This window comes from Taudactylus pleione, unplaced genomic scaffold, assembly GCF_031769625.1.
Source record: "Taudactylus pleione unplaced genomic scaffold, aTauple2 ptg000066l, whole genome shotgun sequence".
In the NCBI taxonomy this organism is placed as follows: domain Eukaryota; kingdom Metazoa; phylum Chordata; class Amphibia; order Anura; family Myobatrachidae; genus Taudactylus; species Taudactylus pleione.
This window is the reverse complement of record NW_028284468.1, coordinates 1262613-1289402: the sequence shown is the minus strand read 5'-3', so window position 1 is coordinate 1289402 and position 26790 is coordinate 1262613. Positions and strand designations below refer to the sequence as shown.

At 48.3% G+C, this 26790-nt stretch overlaps 1 protein-coding gene across 2 annotated transcripts in view; it reads right to left on the bottom strand.

Moving 5' to 3' along the window:
- Positions 1–3512: 3512 nt before the first annotated feature.
- The window catches only part of LOC148534369 (beta-galactoside alpha-2,6-sialyltransferase 1-like), an 82949-nt gene continuing 59671 nt past the window's right edge, over positions 3513–26790 (bottom strand). Inside the window, exons 6-7 of one of the 2 annotated variants that reach the window (XR_015877641.1) lie at positions 6392–6717; positions 3513–3663 (exon numbers count right to left, since the gene is read on the bottom strand). Coding sequence is in view for 1 of the 2 variants with exons in the window: in XM_088466807.1 (XP_088322933.1) it covers positions 6476–6717 (242 nt within the window). In the remaining variant the exon portion in view is untranslated. Of the gene's footprint in view, positions 3664–6128; positions 6718–26790 lie in introns of those variants that run through there. The other variant, XM_088466807.1, reaches the window with a different exon arrangement.

Genomic DNA, 26790 nt, shown 5'->3' with positions numbered 1-26790 from the left:
CTCTTTTTTTGAGTGTATATATGTGTATGTCCTATTGGGAAGCAGTCGGGAAGCCGACGGATGGAATCCCGACCACGGGCTTCCCAACTGTCTAATCCCGGCCAGTGTCTAATGACAGGTGTCGAAATCCCGACGCCTGTCATTAGACCTACGCCGGGAGCCCGACACCCGGCTTAACGATCGAAGGTAAAACGGGTGCCGGACGCGGACAGTCACGGGTGGGGCAGGGTTAGGTTTAGGGCTCCCTGAGGGGATTTAGGGTTAGGCACCCCCGGGAGGTTAGGGTTAGGCTAGGGGAAGGGGGGGTTAGGGTTAGGCACCCCCCCAGGGGACTTAGGTTGAGGCGGCGGGGAAGAAGGGTTAGATTTAGGCACATAGAGGGGGGATTAGGGTTAAGCACTTGGGGGGGAGGATAGGGTTAGGCACCCCTAAGGGAGGGTTAGGGTTAGGGGGGGGAATTAGGTTAGCATACTTACCTTAATGGACGATCGGGATTTCCACCTCTGTCGGGCTGTCGATGTCTGGATTTGAACCCGTCCTATTATCACTCATTTTAAATAACATTAATAAAAGTTATATTTTATAATTATTAACATTAAGAGTGCCCCCACTAAGATGAGAGTCTCTATGTCTCTTTTTATGTATAATTGTTGACCCCCAGCCAGGGGCGGATTGGGATGGAAAACCAGCCCGGGAAATATATGGAAGCAACCATAATGGGGGCGGGGTCTGTTGAGATGTGGTCTTTCGAGGGGGGCAGGATCCCTTGTCATAGGGCCTGATTTGCATCTTTTGCTGCAGTTGTGTCTGTGACTTTAGGCTAATGACGCTATAATGCCCTCCCCTGGTGTACTGCCGTGCGTCCGAATATGCAAGTACTGAGGCGCCTACTGTCAGTGTCTAACGCCGGGTACACACTAAGCGACTGGTAGATCGGAGGGACATATCTGGTATATCTTTCAGTGTGTACCCACAATGTCACTGACAACGCGCGCTCACGCACATTGTGAACGGCATCGACCATCGGACCTGCATGCAGGTCCGATGGGCGACATCGTAAGCGAGGGTCATGCTGCCGAATACAGCATTTCCCCACTCTCGCACCGTTGCTCCCAGCATTGGCAAGTGTGTATGCACTTGCCGATGCCAGCACCCCACAGGGTCCCATCGCTAACGAGGTTGGTACATACTAGACATTGTCTAGTGTGTACCGGCCTTAAGTCTTTAGACTACAGCATCGGTCGCAACATTTGAACTTTCACCAACCCTATGCCAGGTGCAGATCATCCATCTAAGTATGGCCTCCAATGTAAGCAGTTCTGCAGCCAAACCCCCAGTAACCACCTAGGAACACCCAACACATTTCTAATACACTTTTTGGTACAAGCATCTGAATCTGCACTACCACTCAGACACATGCGCAGGTGAAAAACAATGCACAAGAAAAAAATAAAACACTTTGGGCCTGATTCAGACCCACTCGCGAGCGGCTGTCCGCTCGCAAGTGGGTCGATGTTCTGCACTGAGCATGCGCACAACGGAGGGAGCTCCGTCGTGCGCATGCGCCAGACGCGACGAGCGAAGGATTTTCCTTCGCTCGTAGTGTCTCTTCAAAGGGGACGTGCTGTCGATGTTGACTGACAGCACGCCCCCTTTGGTGGGCGTGCCGGGGGCGTGCCTCCCTGACGGGGGCGTTCCCACGGGAACGCCTCCCGTCAGAAGCCGGCCCACTGACATCACTAGTGATGTCAGTGGGAGTGATTTTGGCTCTGATAGAGCCAAAATCACTCCGGAGCTTGCGGTTGAAAACCTCAACCGCAGGCTCCGGCTCACAGTTTCGATGGTCGCGATGGTCACGACCATCGCGGCCATCAAAATGCACGCTCGTATAGGCTGTGGGTGGTGACCCACAGCTATACGAGCGTCCAGGAGGACGCTCCATTTTTATGGAGGGCGGCCCTCATTCAGAGCGTGCGCTCTGCTCAGACTGTACGGCTCTGAATGAGGGCCTTTGTTTTTTTCCTGTGTGACAATGTGTTTTATTGATTTCTGTAGGAGCCAATGTGTTTGTTTTTCCTTTGAGAACCAATGTGTTTTATATTTTTTCTGTGCGGGTTTTGTTTTTTTTGTTTTTTGTGGGGACCAATGTGTTTTGCAATTTTTCCTGTGGGGGCCAATGTGTTTTTTGTTTTTTTTGCCCTGTCAGGTGTGAATGTGTGTATTTTTTTTATTGTGGGGGTGAATGTGTTTTATTTATTTTTTTTTGTGTGGGCCAATGTGAAGAAGCTGCACAATAATCACCTCCACTCCACGGTCATCGCAGCTACCGGGTCCCGGCTGCCGTCCTTCAGTGCTGACACAGCCAGAGTGAGTGTGCCTCTGCCATCCGTGTCCTGCTCCTCCGGCTCCTACTCCTAGTCCATCCCAGGCACAACTGCACACACCCCGCCCCCTACGTGGTTCATCTCATCTCCGGCAGCTCCAGGTGACGGTAAGGCCCGGACCAGCTCCGACCTTCCTACAGAGAGGGGGCTGATGGTGGGCAGCAGCGGCGAAGGGAGGGGGGTCTAGGACACCGCGGCGCACATTAATAGTAGAGCCAGAAGATTCTGGTTTGCGCTCTATAGCGGAACGCAAATCTCAGAAGCGCCGCCGGCAGCATGCAGGCAGCCAAAGTGTCTTCTCAGCCTGGCTAGCAGTTTCTGCCAGCCCAGCAAAGGGGTCCATGGGGCCGGCCCAGCGGGAACATTCCCGCTTTCCTGGCGGCCCAATCCGCCCCTGCCCCCAGCCTTCGCAAAGTCAGCTGTGTTCAATCTCTGAGTCTTGGTAATCTGTTTGCTGACAATACAACTAGTATGAAGCAGGATCTGCAAATCAGGCTTGCCTACCCTCCCGATTTGGCCGGGAGCCTCACGATTTTTGGGTGCCGCTCCCGGCCCCCCGGAAAGGCAGGCAAGCCTTCCGGAAGCCTACGAACCCTCCCAACCTCCCCCCTGAAAAAACTAGAAATCCCAGGAGCGGGGGGGCCGATGACGCGATTCGCGCTGAATCGTGTCATCTTGGCCCCGCCCCCTGCTTCACAATGCCGAAAATAATGGCATTGTGAAGAGGGGGCGGAGCCACGATGACGCGATCGTGCGGGCCCGGCCCCGATGTGACACCAAATGGCCGGCTCCGCCCCCAACGGTCGGCTCCGCCCCTCACTGTTAGCTGACAATCAGCTCCCTCCCGGAAGGCTGGAGCTGATTGTCGGCAAGTATGCTGCAAATACACATGGAAGGAAGCTGAAAAAATGCGGAAACAGTTGCTTTCTATATGCCTTTCGTGTAATCATGCTTGATAAATTGGCCTCTATATGTGTCTATAGTGTTCAGTGAATAGAAAGGGACCATTGTAAATTTATACATACATCTTGTCACATAAAGTGCATTTATTTAATTTTTCAGTGTTTTTATTCTGTAATAGGGCAATATACATTGTGATCCAACAGGAAAGCCACATGAAATGCATGAATATTCTTCAACAATACTAGTGATTCAGGTCACATTTGTTCAAAGCAGTGGTGGATTTCACCTAAGACTACAGCTCCCCCAGTGAAATCCGTCACCTTAGTGAGCCAGTTGCAGTCCCTGATTGCACTGGCTACACTCAGTGTTGCCAACTCTGAAATGAAAAATAAGCAACCTATAAGTAAAGAACAAGCCCAAAACAGGCCCAAACCAATCATAAAAAGCCCAATAAAAAAGCCCAATTTATGGGGGTGTCTCTTTGTCCTCACTATCTACCTGCCTAACTTCCTTTATTCCCCCCTTCACTAACCTAAATATTTTAGTGTGTGCACAACCTTATTATCTGTCTATATTGCTTTACTCCCTCTACACCAGCCTCCATATTTTTATTTCCTCCCTCTTTTAATACCTCATTCCCTTGCCGGTCTTCAGCTGGGTACACACTTGCCGATGTATGTACCCAGCGAAGCGACGCCTGACCACGCAATATATATCGGGCGGTCGAAACTTACTGCATGATGCGATGACCGAACACCTGATATGTAGGCACCGGCTCCATCCACTATGCAAGCGTCGGCATCTGGGTCGTTACATCGGCCCTACATGCAGGCCAACGGAACTACCCCAATGGACGACCCGTGGGAGTACACAGGGTCATGCATAGTGGGTACACACTGGCCAATGTGGACGATATGTCGGCCCAATCAGCAGGATCGGGTGACATATCATCTAGTGTGTACCCACCTTTCCTTTACCTGACTCCCCATTCTTCTCACCCCTCTTTATTACCTCCTTCATTCCTGTCACCTGTCTAATGCCATTATCCCCTCTCTTTTGCCTCAGTAGTTTTAACTCACCCAGATGTACCTGCCTCATTTCCATCACCATATATACTGTTTTTTGCGTTCATATCGCACTGTTTATCGTTTTTGCGTTAATATCACTTGTTTTAGTTTTACACTGTATTCAATATCAAAGACTTATCGCAGTTTTGAAAAGTCTTTGATAAAAAACGGTGATAACCTTTCACCATTGAATAGGTGTCGAAAAAAAGTGCAGAATTGGGGTTTAGGGGTGCAGGCTTAAAAAAAATAGCCTGCACCCCTGAGATTGACATTTAAAAAAGAACTGTGTCAAAAAAAGTTTTTTTAAAAAAATAGGGACACCCCAAAAAATGTATTTAAAAATTGGGGTGCAAAAAAAAAATGGGAAAAAATTGTTAAACAATAGGGAAATAGGTTCAGGGCTATTATGCAAGTATGCGGCGGGTGTTTTCTAGAATAGAATTATAGCGGCAGGTGCACAAATGCAGAATTTTTAAAAACTTACTTTAGCGACACCAAAATATGCTAGTACCCATTTTCATGTACCCCAAATTTGATGGGACCACTTAAAAAAACGAAAAAAATAACCTAAGTGCTCTTCTGCATCACTTCTTCAATGTCGGGAAAAAACACCTGCTGCGGCTATTTAAATCCCCGACTTTCAATTAAAGGCTAAAACGGGGGTACCCATAGTGATCCCCCATGTTTTTACAACTTTAGGGGGGTCTTACAATTATTTTAAGGAAAAATTCGTAACTTTATGCAAATCCAACTTCGGAGTTTCCCGTTTTCGTTAATTTTATATTGAATACGAGGATAAGCGGGAGAGCGCACCAGACTTAACGCAGAAAAAAAACTCCGATATGAAACGTTAACTTCGGCAGTGAAGTTAACGTTTCATACTGAATACCCCTCTTAGTGGTCTATGTACTAAGCAGTGATAAGTAACAGAGTGAAAAGTGATAAGTCTGTGATAAGTGCCAGCCAATCAGCTCCCAACTGTCATTTTTCAAACACAGCCTGTGAGATGAAAGTTGGAAGCTGATTGGCTGGCACTTATCACAGACATCACTTTTCACTCTGTCACTTTTCACTGCTTAGTACATAGACCCCTAAATCACATGGATCACACACTATAGAAATCTGTCACTGTTTCATGCTCAGCATGTGCAGAAAGTTATTCCCCCCTCCTCCTCGATTACAGCATCACTATAAATAAATTACAGAATTATGCCCTGTGCGTTACACAACATTCTTTGCATAATAAATATCTGTGATAAATTCAGCAAGAGCTTCAGGCCCTCATTCAGAGGCGGTCGGAGGATGCAAGCGGTCGCTCAGAAACTGGGCGGCCGCTTGCATCCTGACCGCCCGCCTCTGTTTCGGTCGTTAGGCTGTGGGTTTACACCCACAGCTCTAACGACCGCTTGGGCGATGGTCGCGATGGTCAGAGACCATCGCGACCATCGGGGCTTACGACGAGACCCTAGGGTAGGGTCTCACTTGTCGTAAGCCCCGGAGAGCTTCTGGCTCTGTCAGAGCCGGAAGCTCTCCACTGACATCACTTGTGATGTCAGTGGGGCCTCCCCCAAACGGTAGGCATTCCCATAGGAACACCTCCGTTTGGGCTGCCACCCCCCCGGCCCGCCTTCCAAACGGGGCGAGCTGTCAATCAACATCGACAGCTCGCCCCCTTTGGAAAGAGACCCGCTACGACCGGCGCTGTCGGTCGTAGCGGGTCTCTCGCATGCGCACGTGGGAGCCGGCTCCCTCGTGCGCATGTGCACTGGCCAAACATTGAGGCGGCCGTGCGGTCGTAGACCGTACGGCTGCCTCTGAATAAGGTCCTCAATCCTTTGCTTTTGACAATACTGGGAGTTCCTGCTTAACGCTACTCTGTATATGCTGATTCTTTATCATACATTCACTGAAGTCTGAATGTGATACATGTTCTTTTTACATGTTACATAGTAAAATAGGGCTACTTTGACCTTATGTCCATCGCTATTCAGGAAGCATGTTGTCAGACCAGTGTATTCTGTACCATCTGATTTATACCTTTCAGGTTCTTAATGGTTTTGGTGAGGTAAATCAGATATTTTCACAATGTCTGTTTCCTTAATCTTCATTCTCAGCTTGGATCTAGCACTTTAAGTCCCTGATTCCCGACAGTGTCACCTTTCCGTATTGCACAATACTGTTCTCATCGCCCCGGTTAAGTTTTCTTATTAAATTCTTCTCATAAATTAGCGGGTGGTAGGCACCAAAAGTGCACGCTCTGTCATAAAAATTTTCGTAATAATAACACAGGTCAGTTTGACGTGAGGATGGCAGGAACTCATAAACATTCACTTTGTCACAGAGATTCATCATCAGCAGGATCCCTGTGTGGAGATTAGAGAGATAAATATTCAGTGAACTATCTTCATTATATTCCACTGCTCTGTATGTTTTACTCATTTAGTCAGTGCTTGTCGTTATGCGATGGCTATGTACATCTATATATGATTTGTTTAGTATGTGTTAAAAACAGCAATGAGAGATTAACTACATTTTTCTACATTAGTGCTCATTTATGAACCTTAAATAATGCAGGTTCAGAGGTGGACCCGCTACAGCAGTGGCTGCATCTGTATTAATTATAATAATACAATTTTATTCTAAATTGACGGTGCACAAAGCACTATGCTCAAAACATGTAGCCACTGCCAGCAAGATATAGATAATTTTGCATGTTCTAATACAGTGGTTCTCAAACCCGGTCCTTTTTCCAGGTCACCCAACAGGTGCACAGGTGCATTCATTACTCACTGACACATTCTAAAAGATCCACAGTTGGAGCTAATTATTACACTTGTGATTCTGTGAGGAGATCTGGAAAACATGCACTGTTGGGGGTCCTGTGTTCTAATAAATATGGTATATCGTGGTGACAGGCTTTGGCCACATGCTCCAATTGGTTCTGTGGGCCTCATTTACCACACTACTTGCTTTGTAAGGTATACCTCCCCTCTGCCCAATCTGTATAAAGTTCTAATAGGATTGTATTTTACATAAGTGCCTTTTATATAGGGACTTATTTATCAACAAATATTCGGGGACACCAGCAAATATTAAGTACCACCCAGATGTATGTGGGAGTACCACAGCATATATTGGATATGGCCGTCTGCTTTGTAAAGATTGTGTGCAGTTGCTTCCCTCATTACTATGCCCATTAGTGATGGTCGTGCCTGTGCGGCCACATCAATCTTCTTAGCAACCAATATGCTTTCTATCGGGGCGTCTTAATTGAGTCGGGACTGGAGAGAGGAGGTGTCGGGACTAAACAGTAAACGCCCCCCCCCCCCCCCCCTAAAAGAAAAGTTTAGATCCGCCACTGGGCACAGCAAGGCAACAAATCAGGATTACAGCTGATAAATCAGATACTAAGTACAAGTTTTATGCTTTTCACTTAAGTTAAAATACCAATCTATTTAGCATAATTTATGTCTTTAGTGTAAAAGTGAGAAGGTATCGGGAATGTACATATGATTATTATGATACGTGGCAATATTTTGATTTTAAAGATGCATTATTTTTGTCTGCTTCTGCAGTTTTGATTGGATCCAGCTCTGCTGGGCTTTCCTGAGATTGGCTCCTATGTGTAGAGTGGGGATGATGGCAGCCTCTCTGCAATAGGAGGTCAGTGTAGCTGCTGCCCTCAGCCTAGACCAGTGATTCCCACGGTGCTGGTGGCCTAAAGAGGCAGAACAGTGTATTTTTTGTGTAAAACATAGATATATATTTGCACGGGTGGTAGAGGGTTTGGCGGAGTAGAGCGGAGCAGGGGGGGTTTGCAATGAGTGGGAGGAGAGCTGTCACTAAAGCAACAGGCAGTGAATCGTGAGGCTGCCTGTTGCTGAATGGGTCCTACAACGCAGTGCATTGTGGGAGATCAGAAAGGAAGGGCCAAATGTAATAGGGTGAGAGTTTAGAAAATGTGAGAGTTTAGCAGTAAGCTCTCACATTGGTCGAGTTTTATCTTCAACATGGGAAACATCTGGATGAGAGAGTGAATCGTGAGATTTTCTTTAGTCTAAAAATATGCGAGTTTACATGTTCTCTGACTTTATTACATTGGCTGAGTGTAAATAGTGTGACAGCTTTCTGCTAACCTCTCATATTTTCCAAACTCTCACCCTATTACATTTGGCCCAAAGTGTCTGATCTGAGGAGCTATGCTGCAGAACGGTGCAGACTATCACAACTAAAGGTAAGTATGCGGGGGGGGGGCAGGACATGGAGATGGCCAAATGGAGAGACATGGAGGGGGCTAATGGAGAGACATGGAGGGGGCAAAAGGAGAGATGTGGAGAAGGCAAAGAGAGACATGGAAATGGCAAATGGAGAGACATGGAGAGAGCAAAGGGAGAGACAGGGGGCAAAGGGAGAGATATGGAGGGCGCAATGGGTAGGAATACTTTTCTATTTCTTTTTCTCTTTGTTTTTAAATACTTATTACCAGGGGTTAAAGTGGACCGGAAAGGGGTGGAACTGCGCTCCGTCACTTCTATTTGGAGGCTGAAAAAGTTCTGCCTCCTCCGGCCCACTGTTACCCCGGCCAGTCAGCGTGGCACCGTAGGGAGGCTCCATTTGCTGATTGCCCACTGAGATTTTGTTAACAGCGGGCACCTGATTCCTACCCCACAGCGGCAGCCTGAGGCTGGAGTTCACTCCTGAGCTCCTGCTTCCAGCTCCCTCACAGGCACTATGGGAGAGAAATCATGACATCTCTCCCATAGTTCCAAGGAGCTCTGCAGTCTGACGGCAGCAGACGCAGGAGTGGGGCTTAAGGTAAGTATTGTGTTTTTTGTGTGTGAGGGGCACTACTAATGGGGGCACACCTAATGGGGTCATTACACTGGAGGCACTACTACTGGGGTCTTTACTACAGGGGGCATTACTACTGGAGGCAATATCACTGGGGGCACTACTAATGGGGGCATTACCACTGGGGGCATTATGACTGGGGGCGCTTCTACAGGGGATATTACTAATGTGGGCACTTCTACTGGGGGCACTACTACAGGGGGCACTACTACTGGGGTCTCTACTACTAAGAACATTACTACTGGGGGCACTTCTAATGGGAGCATTGCATAGGGGGCACTGCATAAGGGGCACCACTCCTGGGGGCACAGCATAAAGGGCACTACTACTGGGGGCACTGCATAAAGAGCACTACCACTGTGGGCACTGCATAAGGGGCACTACCACTACAGTGGGCATTGCATAAGGGGCACTACTGCTGTGGGAATTATGTGTAAGAGGCACTAGTACTGTGGGCATTGTACAAGGGGCACTAATACTGTGGGAATTTTGTATTAGGGGCACTACTACTGTGAGCATTGTGTATAAGGGGCACCAATGTGGATATTGTGTTAAAGGGGCACTACTGTGTCATAATATGAATAAAGGACACTATTATGGGGTGTAATATGAATCAAGGGCACTATGGACCTCATTCAGAGCCGCTCGCAAAAAGCAAGCGCTCGCTCTGAATGAGGACGGCCACTTTTTTTTTTTAAGCCAGCCTCCTGGCCTCGAGCGGCCAGGTGATGGTTGCGGTGATGTCAGTAGGGCCGCCTACAAATGGCAGGTGTTCCTTCAGGAACGCCTCCGTTTGTCCAGCCACCCCCCCCCCACTCCGCCTACAAAATGGGGCGAGCTTTCGATCAACATCGATAGCCGCCCCGTTTGTAGCGAGCCCCGGAGCGAGTGAATTTCTCACTCGCTACGGGGCTTGCGCAGCGCAATGCCAAATCATTGGCCCGCTTGCGAGCGTGTCTGAATAAGGTCCCATGTGTGGTGTAATGTAAATAAGATTGTGCTACTGTGTGGCATAATTTGATTCGGGGATATTATAGTGTGACCACGCCTCTTTCTTTTGAGACCACACCCCTTTCTGAGACTACATCCCTTTTGATACCACACCCCCTTTTATGCGGCGTGCGACCACAGTGCGCACAATCCCTTTAGGAGATAAGCCAGGGAAGGGGTGTGAGTTTCACCACTTCTCTAGGACCACTTTAAACACTGCTTATTACGTTATTTTTACCCAACTACTTAAAAAAACAGGACTGCTCTGTAATTATTTTGGCTTAAGGGTGCCTTGAAAAAATTATGGAGACCCAAAGGGAGCCACTGGCCTAGACACTAAAGCTGGGTTCACACTGATAGATATATGGAACGGGTGATATATCTATAGTGCTTTGCCGGGTGTGTACAGCGGATATGTCTGTGAATGACGTAATTCACAGATATATCCGATCTACCGGTTAGCACAGCAGATGGCCAATATATTGGTGCATTTGCTGGTGTGTACGGGCAACCCACCGATCACCCATACGCATGCTGCAGGGACCAGGCAGTGATTGATAGCTAAACTGGGTGGGCAAATTTAAATGCCCATGCAGTTGAGCTGTCAAGCCCGGCACATCGGGCAGACGATTGGTAAGTGTGTATGCACTCTCCAGTCGGCAGATACAGATGTGTTCACATACATCTTTCTTGCGCATTAAACAGCGCTATAGTCACGCCATGGCATGACTTGGTAGCGCTGAGCCTCTTTTCGTGCAACGTCTACCTTCAAATACGTCTTATTCACAAAGTGATGCAAATAGGACGCACAAGCAGCTTCTGCTGATTAAAATATGCAGCATGCCTATATTCTGAGTGCGACTGTGTGTGTATCTGCATGCGAAGTGCTATGTTACAGTGTCACAGAAAATAGAATGCCGGATATTATTTTAATCAGAAGAAGCTGCTTCACTTTACAAATAAGATGATTTGAAGGTAAAGAGTCGCACGAAAAGACACTCGGCGCTACCAAGGCGTACTGCGCTTTATGTTTAACGCGACTTGTAGCGCACTGAGGTAAGATGTATGTGGACACATCCAGGGCCGTAGAGAGCGCCGCGGGGCCCTGGTAAAGAGGGGGCATGGCCTAATCACAGGAGGTGTGACCACTCCCCCTTGAAGAAGGGAAAAAAAAACATTTTTGCAGTGCTGCAAAGCAGCGCTGCGTGCCGGGGAGGGGGTGCTGTGATCGCTCCCCCCTCAGGCAGAGGAGATTGCTGTGGCTGCTGCTTAGCAGCCGCTAGCAATCTCCCACGTGCTGGGCTGCTGCGAGGGAGGGTCACATGATTATTTTAGGTGGGAGGAAGAGAGGGGGGGTGCCAGACCCAGGCCCCCGCCGAGCCCCTCTGGAAGCCCGGGCCCAGGTAAAGTGTACCCGCTTCCCCCCCTCTCGGCACCCCTGGACACATCTGTAGGTCAACTGACCCGTCGATCTAGTGTGTACCCAGCTTAACACAATATTGGTAACTTGCCTCTGAGCTAAGGGGAACCCTTCCTGGGATCATTAGAAATGAAAAAATAGTTGTCTGGGAACTACCTGAGGGGCATCATGGCCCTCTACTCTGTGCCTTCAGCTAGAGTCTCCATTAACGGAGTCCCATCCGATATATTTTCCATCTCCAACGGTACCAGACAGGGATGTCCCCTTTCCCCCCTAATCTTCGCCCTGATAATTGAGCCTCTAGCCTCCCTCATCCGCCTTGATCCTAACATCAGAGGTGTGCAGGTCGGGAACATCTCCTCTAAAATTGCCCTCTTTGCAGATGACATTCTGCTTACGCTTACTCAACCTCGGATCTCTTTGCCCAATCTTTTCGGACTCCTGGATAACTGTAGCACATTTTCCGGGTACAAAATTAATTACTCCAAATCGGAGGCCATGCTTCTTCATGTTCCACATCGGGACGCTGAATCCCTTAAGCCCTTCTATAACTTTAAATGGCAACATAAAAAACTCAAATACCTTGGGATCTTCCTGACTTCCCATTATAACCTGCTATATCAGGAAAACTTCCCACAACTTTTCGCTAAACTACACGCAGACCTGACCTCTTGGAAGAAACTTATCATTTCGTGGCTGGGCAGAATCATCTCTGTTCAAATTAATATCCTTCCTAAATGGCTCTATCTATTCCAAACACTCCCTATAGCTGTTCCCCACTCTCTCCTCCATAAAATTCAGAAGAGCATTACCCGCTTTATCTGGAATGGTAAAACCCCCAGGTTATCTTCTGCTATTCTTAAAAAGCCTATATCTAAAGGTGGTAGGGGCCTTCCAGATTTTAAACTATATTACCTGGCTACCCACTTCTCTCAAATTGTTTCCTCCTATTCTCCCCCTGGAACAACATCCTGGCTTGACATTGAAGCCAATCTTATTAATTTTCCAGACCTGTCCTCTCTCTGGGGCTTACAAAAGAGATATTGCCCCCCCTCCTCCAGTCTCCCACCTACTCTTCAATTCCTACTACATTTGTGGAATCTATACTCCGTTAAATTCTCGATCACCTCTCCTATATCTCCCCTCACACCCATATGGAACAATCCCTGTTTTCCACCAGGCCTACAAACGACCCGCATGACATGGTGGACACATCTGTCCCTCAAATTTCCTGTGGATTTTAGCGCAGATGGCCATTGGCTTTCCCTCTCAGAATTGCAGTCGAAAGCTCCTACCCAACCCCTCCGCCCCTTTGAATATTGCCAAATACGGCACTTTCTACAATCTATGCCACAAGATTCACTTCTACGTACCCTCACCCTCTTTGAACGCCTCTGCAGGTTCCACCCCATGTCCAAAGGAATGATTTCCCAAATTTATTTTATCCTTATTGATGTTGTTTTTTCAACTCGTAATTCACACGAATCCTCTTGGGAGACGGACCTTGGCCCGCCACCGGAAGAGGAGGCTTGGGACGACATGAGACAAGCTATTGCCAGATCCTCCATTTCTACACAGTTTAAGGAAACATCATATAAATGATACTACCTCTGGTACTATACCCCAGTGCGACTCTCACAAATGTTTCCTTCTAGCTCACCCCTCTGCTGGAGGAATTGTGGCCTCCGAGGTACTCTTGCCCATATTTGGTGGACTTGCCCGATCCTCAATAGTCTCTGGACCTCGGTACATACCCTTATAAATCAGCTCTTTGAAACTCCGACTCCACGGGACCCATGGATATTCCTATTATGCTACCCTCCTCCCGATCTTTCCAAACGCTCCCAGAAACTGTTGTCCCATATTCTAGTAGCTGCCAAACAACTAATAGCCCGCCAATGGAGAAACCCTCTCCCGCCATCTCTTTCTGCCTTGAAATCACAAATTTGGCATATTGCGGCAATGGAAAATATTACTTACTATCTCCATGATAGGGGCCACCTATTTGCCCAAGTGTGGACTCCTTGGCTACCCTGCGAGGGCACCCACCATTCCTAATCCTTGTATTTCCTCCACTGAACCCATGTGCGGCGAGAGGGCCTTACTCCCCACTCCACTCTTTCGTGTTTGTTTATTCGCTTTATTACCTTGGATGGGTACTCCTCCTTGTTTTGGTTTTAATATTTTTTAAATATCTATCAGATGTTTTAATTTCTATATTAGTCCCGTTTCTCCACCCCCCACGTCCCCCCCCCCTTTTTTTTTCCTCTATTCATTCTGTTTACATATACAGATCTATATTGTATTTTCTTTATATATTTGAAAATGTGCCTCATTGTTGAGGCTATTTGCCCTCATGCCTGTTTATATGCTCAGTCTGTTTATTTTTCATGAGTGCTTTAAATAAAGAATTAAAAAAAAAAAAAGAAATGATAAAATAGAGATACGATCCATATCTTTTGGCGCAGATAGGCTGAATGTAGTGTGAATCTACTGATATAAATTAGTAATTACCTGCAACTGCTAAAGGAGATTGTCACACTCCTGAAATATATAAACTTGGAAATAATAAACAATTAGGTAGCAGCACTGGTCAGATCACTTTCCATTAACTAAATAATAGAGATGAGCGGTTCGGATTCTGTGGAATCCGAACCGCTCCGAACATTGGGGATCTGAGTCCACCCGAACCCTGTTCGGGTGTTCACCGCCTGACTCGGATCCCCATTCTGGGCCGAACGGCGGCTGCCTGATGTCGGATTCTCACTAGAGAATCCGACATCAGGGCTCCTATTGTGTAGGGCAGAGCGCTGTGATAGCGCTCTGCCCTACACAGACACAAACACACAGCCACCAGCGGCAGCTGTGTGTTTGTTACAGCAGCCAATGAGAGTCACACAGACTCTCATTGGCTACTGTACGGAGGGAGCCGGCTGGAGCTCACACATGAGCTCCGTCTTCCGGCTCCCTCCTCAGCGTGTGACAGCAGAACGGACGGCGCGGGAGCGGGGATACAGGTACGTGTTTTTTTTTTACTTGTGCAAGGGCCGGGAGCGCTACTGGGGGAGGGGGGGTCTGCTACTGGGGGGGTCTGCTACTGGGGGTGCGGGGGGGCCATACTACTGGGGGGGCCTGCTACTGGGGGGGCTATACTACTGGGGGGGTCTGCTACTGGGGGGCTATACTACTGGGGGGGGGTCTGCTACTGGGGGTCCATACTACTGAGGGGCCTGCTACTGGGGGGGGCTATACTACTGGGGAGGGCTATACTACTGGGGGGGGTCTGCTGCTGGGGGGGTCTGCTACTGGGGGGGCCATACTACTGAGGGAGCCATACTACTGGGGGGGCATACTACTGGGGGGGGCTTACTACTACTGGGGGGGCATACTACTGGGGGCTTACTACTACTGGGGGGGCCATACTACAGGGGGGGCATACTACAGGGGGGCTACTACTGGGGCAGCCTACTACTGAGGGGGGCATACTACTGGGGGGGCCATACTACTGGGGGGGCTGCTAATGGGGGCATACTGCTGGGGGGGCCTGCTACTGGGTGGCATGCTAATGGGGGGCATTCTACTGGGGGCACTGCATAGGGGACCCTACTACTAAGGGGACTGCATAGGGGGCACCACTGCTGTGGGCATTGTGTAAGGGAAACCGCTACTGTGGGCATTGTGTAAAAGGGGCACTACTGTGGGCATTGTGTAAAAGGGTCACTACTGTGTGTCGTAACATAAATAAGAGACACTACTTTATGGTGTAATGTGAATCAGGCCCTATGTGCGGTGTAATGTGAATAAGATTGTGCACTGTGACTACTTGGGCCGTAGCCCACTATGTAAACAAGTACTGTGATTCTGCTGGCCGTACCCCACTGGGTGGGTGCACTACTTTTCATTTCTGCCACTGCTGTGTGGCAAGGTGTCATAGATGTGCTTTATACTGTGGTGTCTGTGTCGTTGTGCCGCTACTTTGTCGCTTAGTAACCAGTCAGCTCACTGTAACCTTTGGCCAATAATGTTGAAAACAATATTATAAGCTGTGATATGGTGTAAATTGACTGGAAATTAATGTTATTGAGGTTAATAATACTCTAGGAAGAAAAAAAAGACCAATTTATGTGATTTTAGCTTTTTTTGTCAATTTTTGTAAAAAAATCCAAATCCAAATCCAAAGCCAGTCACCGCAGTTTGGCAACTCCAAATCCAAATCCAAAGCCGGACGACGAATTAGAACCAAATTCAAATCCGGCAAAAATGGTCCGGCGCACATCCCTACTAAATAATAACCATGTGACCCAAAGGTAAAGGTACAGAAACAGACAAATCTCAGGTGCACAGCTCCAAATTATTAATAATATATATAAATGCAATACAATTTTGCAATCAATAGAGATTTTTAGCATAATCATGGCCAAGATTATGGGCCTACCCACCATATCCAGGTAACCTCTTTCGGGTAGGTCCCTAACATACTAGGGTTCAAGTCCAGAGCGCAGGACCTCCCAAACTGGCCCAGCCAAGCTGCCCCAGGGCACCGCCATAGTAAGAAAAGTGCAGTGTAAAGAGATAGTTAGGAGCAGCTGCAGCTGCATATAAAGAATGAAAATAAAAAAGTGAAGTACATATATATTAAACACACAGTGAAGGGTTAAAATATATTATAAAGGAAAATGTGTTATAATGCGGTGCCCTGAGACAGATCAATCACTGCAATCCAGGGGGACCCACGCCCCAAAAGTGAACCAAAGTTGCACTACAGTATATAACTTGTAGGACTTACCTAGAATTGTGCCTAATACCGTGTGCATATACATTACCATATTCCATGCTTTTAAACCAATAAGGAAGGGTGCTAATCCAGAATGAGGGCGTCTCCTTTCCTCAGAAGTGCAATAAATCTTTCTCATATACTCCAAAGGTAAAGGTATCTACATTTATTAATTAAAAATCACTTTCAACTATCTACAGCAGGGATGATGAACTTCAGGCCCGGGGGCCGTATAAGGCCCGCGGAATCATTTGGTCTGGCCCTCTGAGATTTTTTCAGCTAGCCTCATCTGGCTATGGATGGCATACTGCAGCCAGAATCTATGCAGCAGTGCCGCCTGGAGCGTCCTTAGGATGCTTCAGATGATCACACCGCTGCCCTTACAGCTCCCCGGAGTATCCCCAGGATGCTCCAGGCATTGCTGTAATCACCGGCGATTGTGGCCCCGTGTAACATTACATGGAGGGGACATGGTCTGCAATGGGCCCGTGAATAATGATATATATATATATAATATATATATATATATATATATATATATATATATATAAATGGCCCTTGCCAGAAAATAGGTTCCACACCCCTGATCTACAGTATAAAACATATAACCAAGCAAGGTGCGTCAGAGTTCAGCTAAACTCATTAATATAAATGGTGGTTAATAGGAGAAACTGTCAAAATGTTTTTGAGACAGCTCCCTATTTGGGGGAAAAAATAATGTCTCTATTAGTCCAGATCATTGATAATTCAACCCCCCTCCCCCCACACACTCACTGAGAAATTCTCCCCCTGCATATACCACTAGTCAGAGGGTCACTCAGCTCAGTCTATGCCCATATATGGCCATCTGTCAAATGGTGGCCTCTGACCTCCTCCCCTGCCAGTCACCTCTACCTATTGTGATGTAATAAAGCCTTTGCTAACTTCTCCGATGTAACCTACAAAACAGCAGTTTACTGTCATATCTTCAGCTATATTGCAAAGATATTCGACACGCGTTCATCAAAATGCTCTTCAACCCTGTGGCTCCGCCACATTGGCCCACAAATCGGGCTGTGGCACCCCAATATAAGCCTGTTGTGCCTCCTTCGACTCTCAGCTTGCACCACTTGTAGCTGAGCAGGTGCCTCCCCACCACAGGCCCCCACCTTGGTCTGTGCTGCGGGCACCTCCTGTGCCACCACCAACTCAGCAAGTGCCACCTGCAGCTCGGACTGTGCGACCCCCATCACGGCCTGTGAATCTTTCAGCCCGGCAGGTGCCGCCCCACCATCTGTAACCCCCTCAGCCTGTGCCAACTGCAGCTCGTCCTGTACCACCAACTCAGCCTGTGCCATCTGCAGCTAAGCCTGTACCACCAATTCGGCCTATGGTAACCCTGTGCCACCTGCACCACAGCCTGCGACACTCAAACCTGTGCCGTCCCCATATGCGGCCCTACTTCTGCCTAGGATGTCACCATATTTCTGTAAGGCTCGGCCTGTGAATCTATCAGCTCAGCAGGTGCCGCCCCAACATCGACAACCCACAGCTCAGCCTGTACCACCAATTTGGCCTATACCATCTGCAGGTAAGCCTGTGCGGCCTGCACCACAGCCTGCGATACTCAAACCTGTGCCATCCACATATGCAGCTCCACTTCTGCCTTGGATGTCACCATATTACTCTAAGGCTCGGCTTGTGTTTCCCCCAACTCAATCTGTGCGGCGGCCTGTAGCTTGACCTAGGCCTCCCACAGCACAGCCTGGGGTTTCCCCATATCAGCCCCCACACATGCCTCCACACTGACCATTGCCTTCCCCATATCGTTCCCCAGCTAGAGCCAACATTTAAAATCTGCCAGTGGCTCATTAACATCTGCCAGTGGCCTCCCTAACATCTGCCTGCAGCCTCCCTAACATCTGCCCGCAGCCTCTTTAACATCTGCCCGTGGCCTCCCGAACATCTCCCAGTGGTTCCACAATGACAACAACATGTGGCACTCTATCTTCAGCCAGTGGAACCTTAACATTGGACTGTGGCATCTAATACAATGAGGTGTCATTTGAGAAAGCAAAGGTTGCACAGACGTGAGATTAAATAAGAATCCTGGGGTTTTTGCTGATTGGCTATCTTGAAAGCCTTGTTACTAGGCAGATTAAGTGGGTTTAAGGGGTCAGTTGGTTGTTAGCTGACCAATGATGTGAATTGTGGGTGTACCTGTGATTGTGGGTATAAAAGAGGTGGTGTCCATGTGATCAGCCTCTTTGTCGAGTCTGGAGATGGGAGGAATAGGCTAAGTATCGACCTGGGCTTCTTTTGCCTGTTTTTCTATTTTCTGCACTTGCTGTTCTACCCCTCTTTCAGTATGCCCCGTCCTAAGAGAGACGCTCCCCCCCCCCAGTGCTTGGCTGAGTTTGCCAGTTCCCCCTTGCGCCCGCTTTTTTCCCCCCGAGGGCCTGCTCCTCCCCGCTCTTTGTTCTGCCCCTCTTACCTGCCCTCCTGGTTCCCCAGCTTGTTTTCCACAGCGGGTGCGAGTGCTCCCGCATCCCCCGCTGTTTTCACGGCACTGCCTCTAGCCGTGGCACCGGCCGCTGCTAGCCCCTCCCCTTCGGGCTCCATCTCCCCTCACTAGTTTCCCTGCTCCTGCGGGAGCCTTCCTGCCTTCCACAGCGTGGTCCCCCAGCCCTGCTCATGCGCCTGGCCCGGTGGCCATTTTACCTTTGGCATCCATTTTGGGTCCCACTTCAGTGGTGGGACCCAGCCTCCCTGTTTTGCCCCAATTTGGTTCTGCACCCCCGCAGGCAGCCAGAACATCCCTGCTGCCTACTTCTCTAGCTCACTGAACTGTTTATAGTTCATACCCCCTGCAGCATGCCCCATTGTTGACAGGTTACTTGCCTGCCAGTTCCTTTCACAATCCCTATCACCCCTCCCCCACCCCCTTTTCCACCTGGCCCCAGTCTTCTTGGAGCTCTGGCTTCGCTCCCCCTATCTTTTCTGCTGTTTCCTCTGCCCCCCCTTCTTCCTCATATCCTTCCTTCATGTCCTCTTCCTTGCCTTACTGTTACCCTTATTGGCAGCCTTCCTCTTTTTCCGGCTCTTCCCCCTGGCACTCCTGCCCCCCTCCCGCTCCTTTCATACATCATCCTTCTAACACTTTTTTTCCCCATGCTTCCCCTGTGGCTGTGCCACTGGTTTATGCCCCCCTTGTTCCTGCCCCTGCTGTTTCCGCTCCCCCAATTCCTTCCGCCTCTCTTTCTGCACCCCCTTTTACTTCTTCCCCTGTTTCTACCTCCATTGTTTTCCACCACCCTCCTCCTGTCTCCGCCACTCCCCTTCCACCACCCCCCTCCCTTTTCCCCCTCTGTCCGCTGATCGTCCAGTTCCTGTTTCTGCTCCTCATGCGTCTGTTCCAGTTTTATTGGATGATCCGATCATTCCGGCTGTCATGGGGGCTATCGTGGTTCCTGCTCCTGCGCACGTCGAGGTGAACCCGGAAATCGCTCCAGCAGACCCTCCACGTGAAGCTTCTGCTGATTTGGTTCCTTGTCAGGGTGGTGGTGAGTATGATATGTCTTCATCTTTGTCCTCTTTTCTGCCTCATCCTCTCATTCGTCTGGTTCCCCTGGGCGCCCGCGAAAGATTGCTAGATAGGTTGCGTGGCGTTTAGCTAAAAAGGCTGAGGGCAGGAGTAAAACAGGTGCAGCTCCCGGCCATATTAAGCCGCCGCCAGGAGCTGATTCTGTGCATTGCGCTAATACTGCTGTCCTTCAGGGTTTGCGCAAAAGTGTTAGGGAAAGGATTCGCAGGGGTAAGTTTGTTGATTTTTTTCACCCTCACGGATGATATGAAGAAGGGCTTAGCTCAGGCTAAGAAGCCAGGATGGCTCGGGGAAGATGTGTTCTGTGGTTACAATTTCTGGCTCAAAGGGATGCTAATTTTCGCAGCTTGCTATTTAGAGACGCGGCCGGAGGAACATCAGAATGTTATCAGGTATATTTACTTGGTGTATGATATGTTCTCTCGGGGCACGTCGTGGAAAGATTATGATTGTCAGTTCAGGCGCAAGCATGAGGGCAGTCGCATAGTTCCTTTCGGTGTTAAAGATGCCGAGGTTTGGCTCGAGGTTTCCCAGCAGTGGTGGCCTCCTTTTTTGACGCGGTGCCCCTCCCCCCGCGAGGTATCCTTACCTAGATCTGGCGTGTCAGGGGTGACGAAAGGGAAGTGTTTTGCTTTCAATGACTCGAGGTGCACTCGTGGCGCCTCTTGTCGTTTTCATCACTCCTGCCGCATTTGTAACGGGGAGCACCCGGCCAGGGATTGCCGTTGTGGCTCAGGAGCCACAATGTATGTTAGGGGCAATAGCTCCAAGATGGCTAGTTATGGCTAGGTCGCCCATTTGTTTGTCGGAGCTTACTAAGTGATTGGATCGTTATCCTGATAAAGAGTCTGCTGCCTTTCTTTTGGATGGTTTTACATTTGGTTTTGGCTTGCCTATTTTAGTCCCACTCCACGTTAATGCGCCCCGCAATTTGCGCTCTGCCCAGGAGTTCCCTCAAGTTTTTCAATCTAAGGTGGATGTGAAGGTTTCTCTGGGTAGGATGAAGGGCCCGTTCCCTTGTCCTCCCTGGCTGAATCTTTGCATCTCTCTTTTGGGGGTGGTCCCTAAGAAGGTGCCTGGGAAGTTTTGTCTGATTCAACATTTATCCTACCCCCATGGTAATTTGGTCAATGATGCTATACAGGATTCAGCTTGCAGTGATGTATATCAGTCCTTTGATGACGCTTTAGGTCTGTTTCGTAGTTTTGGTCTGGGCGCTTTGCTGGCAAAATTAGATGTTATGTCCGCATTTCGCTTGTTACCTTTACACCCTGAAGCAATGCAATATATGGGTTTTAGGCTCAGGGGCGATTTCTTTGTAGATAAATGTCTGCCCATGGGTTGTGCGGTCTCCTGTGCCTATTTTGAGAAATTTGTTTTTACACTGGTGCATAGTTGCGGGCACTGGCCATCACGGTGTTGCACATTACCTTAATGATTTTCTCTTTATAGGTACAGGAGGGAGCGAGGTTTGTACGAACCAGCTTTGTTTAGAGTTTTAGGGGTCCCTGTTGCACATGACAAAACTGAGGGCCCCTCATCTTGCCTTTTTTTATTTGGGCATTGAGATAGACACGGTGGCAGGTTGTTGTCGTTTGCCATGCGATAAGGTCAGTAAGTTGCTCGATCAAATTGCGGTTGGTTTAGGGACAGATAGCGTTAAATTGCGTGTAGTTCGGGTCATTTCATTTTGCCTGTCGCATTATCCCCATGGGACAGGTTTTTTGTAGGAAGTTAGAGAGGTCCACGGCCGGGGTGAGCCAGCCTCATCAACACGTTCATTTGTCTTCTGAGATTAAGGAGGATCTTCGAACTTGGGGCCTGATTCAGACCCGCTCGCGAGCGCACAGCGCTTGCAAGCGGGTCGATGGTCCCCCACTGTGCATGTGCGAGACCCGGCCAGCGATGGGCGCTCGTCGCTACGGGTCTCGCACCAAAACGGGGCAGCTGTCGATTGTGATTGACAACTCGCCTCGTTTTGGAGAAGGCAGGGGGGGTGGCTGGCCAAACGGAGGGTTCCCAAAGGAACGCCTGCCGTTTGGGGGCAGCCTTAGTATTAGAGCCGGAAGCTCACTGGGGCTTGCGGTGGACGAGACCCTACCACAAGGGTCTCGTCACAAGCGCGATGGTCACGACCATCGCGACCATCACCTGGCCGCTCACAAAAGCTGTGGGTGGTCACTCACAGCTTAGCGAGCGGCCAGGAGGCCGGCTCTCCAAAAAAAATGCTACCCTGATTCAGAGCGAGCGCTCTGAAAGAGCGTCCGGCTCTGAATCAGGCCCTTGGTCCAGGTTTTTTGTTCGTTTTAATGGTGAACGCATTTGGCCTTTTGCTCCTGTGGCGAATGCTACTTTGCAGCTTTTCACCGATGCGGCTGGTTTCTCTGGTTTTGGGGCCTTTTTTAACAGGGAGTCGTGCGCAATGCCCTGGCCTCCTGAGTGACATTCGGAAGGCCTTATTGGCAATTTGCTTTTGTTGGAACTTTCCCTATTGTAGTGTCAGTTGAGCTATGGAGGAAGCGTTTGGTTAATCAGCATGTAGTTTTCTGGTGCGACAATCTAGGGGTGGTTCAGGCAAGTAACAATCAGCAATCTTCTTCCCCTCCGGCTTTGCATTTCCTTAGACGTTTGATTTTGCGTTGCTTAGAGTCCAACATTCGGTTTTGCGCACGCCACGTCCCTGGGGTGCACAATGCAATTGCTAATTCCTTGTCTCAATTCCAATTTTCCCGTTTCCGTTTGCTGGCGCCGGCTGCTTCTGCAGTTGAGTTACCTTGCCTTCCTTTTGTATGGCAGATCATCAGGCCAGAATAGAGGGCCTGGCGCAGAGGTCGCTGGCTACAGCAACTCGGAGGGCTTATTCTGCGGTGTGGCAGGACTGGCAGGCTTTCTGTTCACAGGGCCCCCAGTCTTGTAAGTCTTCTGCGGAGTTGATGTTCGTTTGGGGGCATTATCAGCATGGTCGTTCCAAGGCTTACATGGCCTCGGCTCTGGCGGGTGTTCCCTTTTTTAGTAAATTGAGGGGTTTGCCAAATCATTCCTCCTTTTTAAAGACCTAAAAGGTTGGGTTTTGGGTTTTTTGGAGTCAGTGAGATTGTAACTTCCAGCAAGTCTTCGGTATCCACTGGGTTCAAGATGGGAGACATCGTGTTCCAGGAGTCATCCGTTTTGTGCAAACTTCGGTTTTCCAAGACGGATCAGTTCGGTCAGGGCAGGTGGGTTACATTGCATAAGCAGGGTGATGCCTCTGTTTGTCCGGTTCGACTTGCTGCGTTGTATGTGGTTGGTTGCCCGGCAGGTGGTGCCCAATGGTTGGTGCATTCAAATTTGTCCCCTCTTTCCAAGTTTCAATTTTCTGCTGTTCTTCGGCGTAGTTTAATGGCATTAGGTTTAGATGGCACTAGTTACGGGACCCATTCCTTTCAGATTGATGCCGCGACTAGTGCAGCTGTAGCGGGAACATCTAGCAGTGTTATTCAATAGGTTGGGAGATGAAGGTCCTCTGCCTATAAATCTTATGTTCGCTGCGACAAGCTTTAGGTGCGCTCCTGCGCCAACCTGAATACGCTGTTTACCCGCTAGTTATCGAATGGTTAGCATTCGATAAGTGGGGGTGTGAAGGGATTTTTTAATTTTTCCTCTGGGGACCATTATCTGGCCTAACTTGGTTCACGAGGAAGGTTTTTTAGTTTTTCTTCTTCACTCGGGTTACCTGTTTCCCCCATTTGCATCCCTGCTAGTTTAGTTGCTGTGTGTTAATTTTGTTGTGTACAGCTTGGTTTTGGTGCGGCGGCTCATGGTTAGGGTGTTCTTTCCCTACATTGGAAGACTTTGGAGAAGAGCAGGTTTAGCTGGTCGGTCATTCCTATATTTTCTGGTCTGAACGCATGGTTTGGCTAGACGTGCCAGTTTATTGTTGGGCTTTAGGCATGTACGCTGGATAGGTGTGCGTGGCCTGCTGTTTGCATCTGTTCAAGATTTGTTTGTGGAGTCTGCAGCGAAATGGGGGGTGCCTGATTGGTTGGTCCTGCATGTTGGTGGGAATGATCTTAGTAAGTTGAAAGGTTTGGAGTTGTCTTTTCGGCTGAGAGAGTTGGTTGATGCTGTTCGTTTGTTGTAGCCGGATGTGCGCATTGTCTGGTCTGAAATAGTGCCACGACTGGTGAGGCGTGGTGTGCGAGATCACAAGGCTTTTGTTAAGGCGAGGCGTAAGGTTAACAGAGCTTTGAATAAGCATGTTCTGTCCTTTGGTGACTTGGTAGTCAGGCATAGTTTTTGAGGTTCGGATTTAGCCAGATTTTTTCGTCCAGACGGTGTTCATTTTAACAATTTGGGTTTTGGTTTGTTTATTAAGGATTTGCTTACTTTTTTGGATTACTGGGTTTTTCTCTAGGTGGCGGGCCAGTCTCATTCTGAGTATGGTTTTGGCGGGAGAATGCTGTCCGTCTCTTTATTTAATAGATAAGTTAAGTGCTTAGTTCAGTTAGGATGTTTAAGGTATTTAATTAGCAAAAAGCCAATGGAGATCTCATAGAAAGCGAAGGTTGCATAGACGTGAGAATAAATAAGAATCCGGTGGGTTTTGCTGATTGGCTATCTTGACAGCCTTGTTACTCAGCAGATTAAGTGGATTTAAGGGGTCAGGTGGTTGATAGCTGACCAATGGTGTGAATTGTGGGTGTGCCTGTGATTGGGGGTATAAAAGAGGTGGTGTGCATGTGATTAGCCTCTTTGTTGAGTCTGGAGCCCACCCTCCTGCCCAAAGCTTTGCTGTTTGTATTCTGTTCTGCTTATTTTTTCCTTATTCAGGGAAGGCGCAACATGGCGGGAGAACTCTGCATCTCAGTGGCTTTATTTCCCCGTGTATGTCTCCAGCTTGAAAGTTAGAACTGATTATGCAGCATCTCCTGGCCACATCGGTTAGGTGAATTAATTAATTAATTAATTCAGAAAAAAAAGTTGTGACCTTTTATCCAAGCTGTTATTGTGTCCATCTCTTTATTTAATAGATAAGTTAAGTGCTTAGTTAAGTTAGGATGTTTAAGGTATTTAATTAGCAATAAGCCAATGGAGATCTTAATGACAGCACACTGTCTGGATATTGAAGACAAGATTAAAGTACTGGAGGTAAGCAGAGTGTGCATTTCAAACCAAAGATTCATTTAAAATTGAAAACTAAACTTTATCAATATTCTTAATTGTTCTTCCCTTTCTTAGGTGTTTTAGATGTATGAGACTGTTCTTACTGGAGGCACTGAATTACTCAGAGAACCTTCTTAGAGGAAGCCTGATCCTGGAACAAATATGTGACATTCATATGTGGACACAGCAAGGCAACAAAATCAGAATTACAGCTGATAATTCAGATACTAAATAAAAAATTCTGCTTTTCATTTAAAATACCAATCTATATAGCATCATTTATGTCCTGCTGGGTCAGACAGAGCGCCATGATCATCTAGTATAATTTTTCATAATAAGAGCAGCCAATCAGATATCACCTTTTAACAGTCTAGTGTTACTGCTCATCTGGATGACAGCATATGTGCTCTGTGTACATTATTTTATTACATAAATCTGAGTTCACAATAAAAAGTTCTGAATAATAAAACTGACTAAATACTGTAATACCATATTTTACCTTCATCGCATTCAGTTCTATTATACAGTGCATTATCACTCAGACTATGGGGCATACAGTATTTACTAAAGTGCGGGTTTTTTGAAATGGAGTTGTTGCCCATAGCTACCAATCAGATTTCACTTATCATTTATCTAGCAACTTCTAGAAGATAAAAGCTAGACTTTGATTGGTTGATATGGGCAGCAACTCCACTTCTAAAAACCTGCACTTTAGTTAACATACCCCTATGGGGGAGGTGTATCAAACCTTCTAAAGAGGACAGATACAGAAGTTTCCAATAGCACCCAATCAGATTGTAGTTGTAATCAGGCCCGCTGAGAGCCACAGCGGGCTCGGGTAAAGGGGGCGTGGCCTAATCACGCCAGCGTGGCCACGCCCGCTTCAAGGGGAAATAATTTTTTTGCACCGCTGCACGCTGCCAAGGAGGACACTCTGAGCCCCCTCAGCCCGGCCCATAACCAGTTGGGGGCACGATCAGCTTGATCGCTCCCCCACAGGCATAGGAGACTGCTGTGGCTGCTTCATAGCAGCCGTGAGCGGTCTCGCAGTGCAGCCCAGCACACAGCAGCTGGGCTGCTGTGATGAAAGAAGGAGGGAGCAGTACCGGACCCGGGCACGCCGGGCCCCTCCAGCAAGCCCGGGTAATTTGTACACGCTCCCCCCCCCTCTCGGCGCCCCTGGTTGTAATTTTATTGAATGGGCTAGATCAGTGGTTCTCAAACTCGGTCCTCGGGACCCCACACAGGTCACGTTTTCCAGGTCACCCAGCAGGTGCACAGGAGTGTTCATTACTAACTGACACATTTTAAAAGATCCACAGGTGGAGCTAATTATTTCACTTGTGATTGTGAGGAGACCTGGAAAACATGCACCGTTTGGGGTCCCGAGGACCGAGTTTGAGAACCTGTGGGCTAGATACATTATATTTGGAATCTAATTGGTTGCTATAGGCTATTTCTCCACTTTTCCTCTTTAGAAGGGTTGTTACATGTCCCCCTCCTTAATCTGGATTGTCTCCAGCCCTATTCTTGGGCCAATGTCCCTAGAACCACCTATAAGTGTCACCCTCCAGCTCCCACGTATATGCTGCCACCAGTCGTGTCCCATCTCACCATCTTTACCAGTGTAAATCTACTAAATGTTGATTTTGATCTAAAATCGATCAACATCGATG